Below are 10,403 nucleotides of genomic sequence, written 5' to 3'. Positions count from 1 at the left end.
GTATTAAGAATTTACCAGGATCTTGTTTCTTTTGAGGTAAAGTTTGCTGAACCCATGTATCTAGTTCACTAATGAGAATGAGAGGCGCATCTTCCCAAGTCTCATTACCAAATAACTTGGCATTCAGCTTTATGATGGCTCCTAGATATTGAGTAACTTGCTCTTCAGTTACATCTTCATCCTCTTCAGAGGAAGAATAGTTCTCATAACTCATGAATGGCAGAAGGAGGTTCAATGGAATCTCTATGGTTTCTATATGATCCTCAGATTCCTTTATGTCCTCAATAGGGTACTCCTTTCTGTCTGGGAGACGTCCCATGAGCTCTTCCTCATTGGGATTCACGTCCTCCCCTTCCTCCTTGGATTCGGCCATAAAGACAATATCAATGGCCTTGCACTCTCTTTTTGGATTCTCTTCTGTATTGCTTGGGAGAGTACTAGGAGGAGTTTCAGTGATTTTCTTACTCAGCTGGCCCACTTGTGCCTTCAAATTTCTAATGGAGGACCTTGTTTCAGTCATGAAACTTAAAGTGGCCTTAGACAGATCAGAGACTATATTAGCTAAGTTAGAGGGACTCTGCTCAGAATTCTCTGTCTGTTGTTGAGAAGATGATGGAAAAGGCTTGCTATTGCTGAGCCTGTTTCTTCCACCATTGTTAAAGCCTTGTTGAGACTTTTGTTGATCCTTCCATGAGAAATTTGGATGATTTCTCCATGAGAAATTATAGGTGTTCCCATAGAGTTCACCCATATAATTCACCTCTGTCATTGCAGGGTTCTCAAGATCATAAGCTTCTTCTTCAGAAGATGCCTCTTTAGTACTGTTGGATGCATTTTGCCATCCATTCAGACTCTGAGAAATTATGTTGACTTACTTAGTCAACATTTTGTTCTAAGCCAATATGGCATTCAAAGCATCAATTTCAAGAATTCCCTTCCTTTGAGGCGTCCCATTACTCATAGGATTCCTCTCAGAAGTGTACATGAATTGGTTATTTGCAACCATGTCAATGAGTTCTTGAGCTTCTGTAGGCATTTTCTTTAGGTGAATGGATCCGCCTGCAGAATGGTCCAGTGACATCTTAGAGAACTCAGATAGACCATAATAGAATATATCCAAAATGGTCCACTCTGAAAGCATGTCTGAAGGACACCTTTTGGTCATCTGCTTGTATCTTTCCCAAGCTTCATAGAGGGATTCACCATCTTTTTGTTTGAAGGTCTGAAAATCCACTCTAAGCTTGCTCAGCTTTTGAGGAGGAAAGAACTTAGCCATGAAGGCCGTGACCAGCTTATCCCAAGAGTCCAGGCTATCTTTGGGTTGTAAGTCCAACCATGTTCTAGCTCTGTCTCTTACAGCAAAAGGGAAAAGCATGAGCCTGTAGACTTCATAATCTATTCCATTAGTCTTAATAGTCTCACAGATCTGCAAGAACTCAGTTAAAAACTGATAGGGATCTTCTGATGGAAGTCCATGAAGCTTGCAGTTCTGTTGCATTAGAGCAACTAGTTGAGGTTTCAGCTCAAAATTGTTTGCTCCAATGGCAGGGATTGAGATGCTTCTTCCATCAAATTTGGAAGTAGGTGTAGTATAGTCACCAAGCATCCTCCTTGCGCCTCCACCATTGTGATTGGGTTCGGCCATGTCTCTCTCTTTTTTGAGATTCTCTATAAGGTTTTCTCTGGATTGTTGTGCTTTAGCTTCTCTTAGCTTCTTGTTCAGAGTCTTTTCAGGTTCAGGATCTGCTTCAACAAGAATGTCCTTGTCCTTGCTCCTGTTCATATGAAAAAGGAGAGAACAGAAAAGAAAGAGGAATCCTCTATGTCACAGTATAGAGATTTCTTTATGTTAGTAGAAGAAAGAAAAGAATAGAAGAAGGATGAGAAAAATTCGAACACAAAGGAGAAGAGAGGGTTCAAATTTTTAGGTGAAGAGAAGAGTGTTAGTAAATGAATAAATAAATAGAAGATGAGGGGGAGAGAAATTCAAAAATTATTTTTGAAAAATTAGTGATTTTTGAAAATTAAGAGAATAATTAAAATTAAAATTAAAATTTGAAACAATTAGTTAATTAAAAGAATTTTGAAAAAGAGTGAGGAATTTTCGAAAATTAGAGAGAGAAAAGTAGTTAGGTGGTTTTGAAAAAGATAAGAAACAAACAAAAAGTCAATTAGTTAGTTGAAAAAGATTTGAAAATCAATTTTGAAAAAAAAAGTTAGAAAAGATTTTGAAATCAATTTTTGAAAAAGATATGCTTGAAAAGATATTTTGGAAAAGATTTGATTTTTAAAATTAAAATTGATTACTTGACTTACAAGAAACTAAAAGATATGATTCTATAATTTAAAGATTGAACCTTTCTTAACAAGAAAGTAACAAACTTCAAATTTTTTAATCAATCACATTAATTGTTAGTAAAGTTTTTGAAAATTATGAAATAAAGATAAGAAAAGATTTTGAAAAATATTTTCAAATTTTTGAAAATCATAAAAGAAAAATGAAAAAGATTTGATTTTTGAAAAAGATTTTGGAAAGATAAGATTTTTTTTTTTAAAAATTGAAATCTTTACTTGACTTACAAGAAACAACTTATTTTAAAAATTTTGACTAAGTCAACCTAAAGATTTCGAATTTTTATGAGATAAATAAGGAAAAGATATTTTTTTAATTTTTGAATTTTTAATGAAGAGAGAGAAAAACAACTAAATGACTCAAAACATAAAAATTATGAATCAAAACACATGATGCATGCAAGAACACTATGAATGTCAAGATGAACACCAAGAACACTTTGAAGATCAAGATGAACATCAAGACTTATTTTTGAAAAATTTTCAAGAAAGGAAAAACATGCAAGACACCAAACTTAGAAATTTTTAATGCTTAGACACTATGAATGCAAAAATGCATATGAAAAACAACAAAAAACACAAAACAAGAAAATATGAAGATCAAACAAGAAGACTTACCAAGAACAGCTTGAAGATCATGAAGAACACCATGAATGGATTTTTCGAAAAAAATGCATAAATTTTAGAAACATGCAATTGACACCAAACTTAAAAATTGACACTAGACTCAAACAAGAAACACAAAATATTTTTGGTTTTTATGATTTTATAAATTTTTTGTATTTTTTTGAAAATTATATTTAGAAAAACGAAAACAAATAAAAAAAATTTTGAAAAAATTTTGAAAACTTTTTGAAAAGAAAATTACCTAATCTGAGCAACAAGATGAACCATTAGTTGTCCAAACTCAAACAATCCCCGGCAACGGCGCGAAAAACATGATAGGCAAAATTGTGATTTACTCTTTTTATAAATTAAACAATTCTTAGCAATGGCTCCAAAAACATGGTGCACACTACTATGGTTCACTCACATTCTTCACAACTTTGCACAACTAACCAGCAAGTGCACTGGGTCGTCCAAGTAATAAACCTTACGTGAATAAGGGTCGATCCCATGGAGATTGTTGGTATGAAGCAAGCTATGGTCAACTTGTAAATGTCAATTAGGCTAATTTAAATGATTATAATGGTTTTCAAAAATAATAATAAATAAAGCATAAAATAAAGATAGAGATACTTATGTAAATCATTGGTGGGAATTTCAGATAAGTGTATGGAGCTGCTTTGTTCCTGTTGAATCTCTACTTTCCTACTGCCTTCCTTCAATCCTTCATACTCCTTTCCATGGCAAGCTGTATGTAGGGCATCACCATTGTCAATGGCTACTTCCCATCCTCTCAGTGAAAATAGTCCAAATGCTCTTGTCACAGCACGGCTAATCATCTGTCGGTTCTCGATCATGTCGGAATAGAATCCATTGATTCTTTTGCGTCTGTCACTATGCCCAACAATCGCAAGTTTGAAGCTCGTCACAGTCATTCAATCCCTTTATCCTACTCAGAATACCACAGACAAGGTTTAGACTTTCCGAATTCTCAAGAATGGCCGCTAATAATTCTAGCTTATACCACGAAGATTCTAATTAAGGAATCTAAGAGATATTCACTCGTTCTAAGGTAGAACGGAAGTGGTTGTCAGTCACGCGTTCATAGGTAAGAATGATGATGAGTGTCACAGATCATCACATCCATCATGTTGAAGTACAGTGAATATCTTAGAACAAGAATAAGCTGAATTGAATAGAAAATAGTAGTAATTGCCTTAAAACTCGAGGTACAGCAGAGCTCCACACCCTTAATCTATGGTGTGTAGAAACTCCATCGTTGAAAATAGGGATACGGACCCTTAGTACAATAGTAAAAAGTTCTATTTATACTAAACTAGCTACTAGGGTTTACAGAAATAAGTCTTAGAGCAGAAATCCCCTTCTGGGGCCCACTTTGGTGTGTACTTGGGCTGAGGTTGAGCTTTACAAGTGCAGAGGCTTCTCTTGGAGTTAAACGCCAAGTTGTAACGTGTTTTTGGCGTTTAACTCTGGTTTGTGACGTGTTTCTGGCGTTTTACTCCAGAATGCAGCATGGAACTGACGTTGAACGCCAGTTTGCGTCGTCTAAACCCGAACAAAGTATGGACTATTATATATTGCTGGAAAGCTCTAGATGTCTACTTTCCAACGCGTTGAGAGTGCGCCATTTAGAGTTTTGTAGCTCCAAAAAATCCATTTCGAGTGCAGGGAGGTCAGAATCTACTAGCATCAGCAGTCCTTTGTCAGCCTGAATCAGATTTTTGCTCAGGTCCCTCAATTTCAGCCAGAAAATACCTGAAATCATAGAAAAACACACAAACTCATAGTAAAGTCTAGAAATGTGAATTTTGCATAAAAACTAATGAAAACATCCCTAAAAGTAGCTAGATCTTACTAGAAACTACCTAAAAACAATGCCAAAAAGCATATAAATTATCCGCTCATCAGCACGCTAGTGTCATTCAGAGGGCAAAGAAGCATTGGGGCATGCCACTTGAGTTCGTGGCGTGGCACACCAAACAGAGGAACCATTCACTCACAAAGGGGTGTGGCACGCCAGACCCTGGGCATGCCAGACTAGTGCAACTTTCCAGAGGAGCTTAGCCAAGTACACAACAAGTGCGTGGCATGCCAGACCCTGGGCGTGCCATGCCAGTTCAAGTTTCCAGAGGCAAAAAAAAGTAGAAAAAGCAAAGGGCGTGCCACTTGAGCTCGAAGGCGTGGCACGCCAACACAAGACTTCCACTATGGCGTGCCACTTGAGTTCGAAGGTGTGGCACGCCAAGGTTGATAGAGAGACGAGTGTGTCACTTGAAGGATTGAGCACGGCACGCCAAGCTAGTTTGAAGGGCACGTGACACGCCGGTAGAGCGCCAGCCACACGCCAGCTAAGAAGTCACGCTTGTTGAGTGTTTTCTTTCTCTCCAAAATGTAATTTTCCCTTTTTCACTTTTGTAATTCTTTTATTTTTTCACTAGGAGTAGTATAAATACCCTCAAGGAGTACTGAAGAGGGGTTAAGCAGTTAGTTCTAGATCCACTTTTACACTCCACTTTTGAGTACTTTTCAAGCTATGAGTAGCTATCCCTTTCATTGAGAGAGGGAGCTCTGTTGTACTTGATGGATTGATAATAGTGATATTCTTCTTCTCTTCATCTTCTCTTGATTTGCTAGAAGGAATTTCGTTCTTAATGCTTAGTGTTCAATTATCTTGGGAAAGAGATTGAATGCAATTGGGTTTCATGGGAACCTTGGGAAAGGAAACATGAAACCATGCTTGAAATCCCTTGTCACACTTCAGTAGAATCTGGGTTTTGGTGATGGGATACGTGACATATAATCCCCCCTCTACCTAGACCTATGAGGGTGTGTGGTATAATCAGGGACCAAGCATATCTCTCTTCATGAGCAATTAGAACAAGGAATTGGCTATTGATCAAGATCTAAGAGATTGAGTCACCAAGGGATTGGGGCTCAATCAATCATGATTGCCAAGAGGTCAATGAGTTGCATGATTGAAGAGGATATAAGCTAGATTTGATCCAAAGAGACAACATCTCCCAATCTCAATGAATTTCCCCATTCTTATCTATCCATTTCTTTACAGCTTAATTTTACATTCAGCAATTCTCCACTCCCATTTACATTCAATTCATTTTATGATTCAGCACTTTACATTCTGCAATTTCTATTTCTGCACTTTATCACTTTTCTTTATATTCTAGTCATTTACATTTAAGTCATCATTTACAATTCTTCACTTCACAATCTTATTGATATGTTTAACTAATTCATTAATCAATTAAAACTACTTGGATTTGCCAATCTCTGTGGATACGATCCCACTCCACTGTGGGTTATTACTTGGCGATAATTTTGGTGCGCTTGCCAAAAGAACTAATTCACTAATTTTTGAAAAGGGTAGTGAATTTCGGTCATCAAGTTTTATGGCACCGTTGCCGGGGATTGGCTTAAATTTGACAGTGATTATATTGATTGGAGGGCTAGATTAAGCAATTTAATTTCCTTGTTATTTTAATTTCTTTATTTAGCATTTTTTTATTTTATCTTGAGCTCTATTTCCTTCTTCTTTGATTATCTTATTTAGTGTCCATATTTCCACTCTTCTAACTGTTTGATCAATTGCACCACTCACACTAACAATTGCTCTAACAATAGTAATTTCTTTATCCATTTTCTTTCTTGCTTTTTGCCTTGATTGGTTGTATAACAGGTAGGAGAAGCAGGGCTTCAACTTCCTTTGATTCTGAACCTGAGAGGACCTTCCTTAGATTAAGGAGGGAAGCAAGAGGGAAGAGAGTTATTGGTGCTGAGGAAGAGGAAGAGTATTTCGAAACAAACATGGAGGAGAATATGGAGAATCATCATGAGGAAGAAGTTCATAACCATGCCAGGGGAGGCCCAGTCAATCATGATGGGCAAGAAAGGAGAGTCTTAGGCTCCTACATCAACCCAAACCCAGGAAATTGTGGCAGCAGCATCCTAAAGCCAACAATTCATGCCAATAACTTTGAGCTGAAGCTTCAGCTCATCACACTTGTTCAGAACAATTGTTCATATGGAGGGAGTGCCCAAGAAGATCCCAATCAATATCTCAGCACATTCTTGAGGATATGTGATACTGTAAAGTCCAATGGGGTACACCCTGACATCTACAAACTACTCTTGTTTCCTTTCTCACTCAAAGATAAGGCAACAAAGTGGCTGGAATCATTCCCCAAGGATAGCCTAACTACATGGGAGGAGGTGTGAACAGATTCCTTGCGAGATTTTACCCTCCATAAAGAATCAATAGGCTAAGAGCTGAGGTGCAAAATTTCAGACAACAAGATGGAGAAATACTCTATGAGGCTTGTGAGAGATTCAAAGATCTGATAAGAAGATGCCCATCGGAAATGTTCAATGAGTGGGTACAACTACATATCTTTTATGAGGGACTATCCTATGAAGGAAAGAAGGCAGTGGATCATTCTTCAGGAGGCTCACTCAACAAAAAGAAAACTATTGAAGAGACCATAGATGTCATTGAGACTGTAGCTGAAAATGAGTATTTCTATGCCTCAAAAAGGACTCAGAAGAAGGGAGTGCTAGAACTCAACTCTGTAGATGCTTTGTTAGCTCAGAACAAGGCAATTGCAGAACAAATAGCAGCATTAACCAAGAAGATGGAGGCCAACTAAGCCTCAGTCATCCAAGACCAAACTCCTCAACAAGAAGGTAATGCATCAGAATCTGAAGGTGACTGGGAGTAAGCTAATTATGTGCATAATTCAGCTAGAGCACCATATGACCCACACTCTAAGACATACAACCCAGGTTGGAAGAACCACCCAAACTTTGGGTGAAAAAATCAACAAAACCACAACCAGGACCACAACAAGCCTTATCCATCAAATCAGCATCCCAACCACAACCCCAACCATCAAACAGGGAATCATAGACCCTACTATAGCTCACAAAACACATCATACCATAACAACCAACCCATACACAACAACCTCAATCAAGATGCACCTTCCTCAACTATGCAACCATGCAAAATCAAGAGCAACTTTGAGAGGATGGAGGCTGCAATAGAACATCTGTCATCCCAGATTTCAGGGGCAGTCTCTTCCCTCATGGATAGACAAGCACAAACTGACAGGAGGATAGATGCTAATCAAGAAGAATACAGGTCAAATCTGAAAAATCAAGGCGCATCAATTTCAAAGTTGGAGGCACAAGTGGGGATTTTGTCCAAACAAATCCCACTTTCCACACACACATTTCCCAGTGATATCATGGCTAACCCAAGAGGGGAATGCAAAGCTATAACTCTGAGAAGTGGGAAGGTTGTAGAGGAAGGAGCCCCAAGCAAAGATAATCATGAAGAGGTTGCACCAAAACAGGATGAAGGGGAGATCCCAGCTTCACCTCCACTAAAACCAGTTTTGAAGCCATATGTACCAAAGGCACCATACCCACAAAGACTGAGAAAAAATGGGAAGGATGGCCAGTTCTCTAAGTTCTTAGAGATCTTCAAGAGGCTCCAAATCAACATACCATTTGCTAAGGTATTAGAACAAATGCCACTCTATGCCAAGTTCTTAAAGGAGCTTATAACCAAAAAGAGGAACTGGGAGGCAAAAGAAACCATAGTATTGACTTAGGAATGCAGTGCCATCATACAGAAGAAGTTGCCTCAAAAGCTGAAAGACCCAGGGAGTTTTCAAATCCCCTGCATCATAGAGGACATTACTATTGAGAAAGCTTTGTGTGATTTGGTAGCTAGCATAAATCTTATGTCCCTAACCATGATGAGAAGGATGAAGATTGAGGAAGCCAAGCCAACAAGAATGGCACTCCAATTGGCTGACAGAACATTTAAGTTTCCATATGGGGTGGTGGAAGACTTGCTAGTGAAAGTAGGAGAATTCATCTTCCCTACTGATTTCGTTGTGCTGTACATGGAAGAAGAGGTTGACGCGTCAATTATCCTAGGAAGACCATTTCTAGCTACTGCTCGAGCCATCATTGATGTGCAGAAAGGGGAATTAGTCTTGAGATTGCATGAAGAAAAAATAGTCTTCAACATCTTTAAAGCAATGAGTTACCCTAAGGAACCCATAGAAGAATGTATGCTGGTAGACAACATGGAATAGATAGTTCAAGAAGTTATGGGAAAAGAATAATGTGGAGAAAGCATTGAGCTAGAGCAAGCACCAGATGGAAAACTACCACAAGCAACCATGAGGAACTCAATCATGCCAACTGCCACAGACAACAAAGATGCAGTGTCACCAAAACTAGAGCTAAAAGCCTTACCACCCAGCTTGAAGTATGCATAACTGGGTGCCAACAATACTCACCCAGTGATCATAAATTCAAGTCTGAGTAAGGAACAAGAAGAGGAACTTATGCAAGTGCTGAGACAACAGCTGGACACTTGCAGATTTAAAAGGAATCAGTCCTTCAATGTGTATGCATAAAATCTTACTTGAAGAGGATGCCAAACCCTCAAGACAGCAACAAAGGAGGCTAAACCCAATTATGAATGAAGTGATTCAGAAAGAAGTGTTGAAATTGTGGCAAGCAGGGGTGATCTACCCCATCTCAGACAGCCCTTGGGTAAGCCCGGTGCAAGTAGTTCCTAAAAAGGGAGGGATCACTGTTGTGGCAAATGAAAAGAATGAACTGATATCCACAAGGACGGTAACCGGATGGCGTATGTACATTGACTACCGGAAACTTAATGAAGCCACCCGGAAGGATCACTTTCCCCTGCCCTTCATGGACCAGATGCTTGAAAGATTGGTAGGACATGAGTATTATTGTTTCCTGGACGGATACTCGGGCTACAACCAAATTGTTGTAGACCCCAAGGATTAGGAAAAAAACTTTATTTACTTGTCCATATGGTGTATTTGCTTATAGGAGAATGCCCTATGGATTGTGCAATGCACCTGCAACATTCCAAAGGTGCATGCTCTCCATTTTTTCAGATATGATTGAGAAGTTCATAGAAGTATTTACGGATGACTTTTCTAAGTTTGGGGACTCATATTCTGATTGCCTATACCATCTTTCTCTTGTGCTAAAAAGGTGTCAAGAAACCAACTTTGTTTTAAACTGGGAGAAGTGCCATTTTATGGTGACTGAAGGGGTGGTTCTTGGTCACAAGATTTCAAAAGATGATATAGAAGTAGACAGAGTAAAAGTGGAAGTAATTGAAAAATTACCTCCACCTTGCAATATCAAAGCAATCAGAAGCTTTTTGGGACACGCTGGGTTCTATAGGATGTTTATTAAATATCTTTCAAAGATTGCAAAACCCCTTAGCAACCTACTTGTCTCAAATATTCATTTTGTTTTTGATAGAGAATGCATGGTAACCTTTGATGAACTCAAAAAGAAACTCTCCTCTGCACCTATCATAGCACCACCAAGATGGGATTTTCCCTTTG

General features: G+C 38.4%; 1 protein-coding gene and 1 non-coding gene across 2 annotated transcripts; both read left to right on the top strand.

Moving 5' to 3' along the window:
• The first annotated feature begins 1,135 nt into the window (after positions 1–1,135).
• On the top strand, positions 1,136–1,243 carry LOC130950379 (small nucleolar RNA R71). The gene has a single exon (XR_009073567.1). It is a non-coding gene; the product is annotated as a small nucleolar RNA R71 (small nucleolar RNA).
• A 7,510-nt stretch (positions 1,244–8,753) lies between these two features.
• On the top strand, positions 8,754–9,101 carry LOC130977145 (uncharacterized). Its single transcript, XM_057902175.1, has one exon. The coding sequence runs from the start codon at positions 8,754–8,756 to the stop codon at positions 9,099–9,101; it is 348 nt and encodes a 115-aa protein (XP_057758158.1).
• Positions 9,102–10,403: the final 1,302 nt, after the last annotated feature.

The sequence above is a fragment of the Arachis stenosperma genome, chromosome 1, assembly GCF_014773155.1.
Source record: "Arachis stenosperma cultivar V10309 chromosome 1, arast.V10309.gnm1.PFL2, whole genome shotgun sequence".
NCBI classification, from domain to species: Eukaryota; Viridiplantae; Streptophyta; class Magnoliopsida; order Fabales; family Fabaceae; genus Arachis; species Arachis stenosperma.
This window is presented reverse-complemented; position numbering and strand designations above follow the sequence as displayed.

Coding starts and splice junctions, on each gene's coding strand:
- LOC130977145 (XM_057902175.1), top strand. CDS start 8,754: ATGATGAGAAGGATGAAGATTGAGGAAGCCAAGCCAACAAGAATGGCA.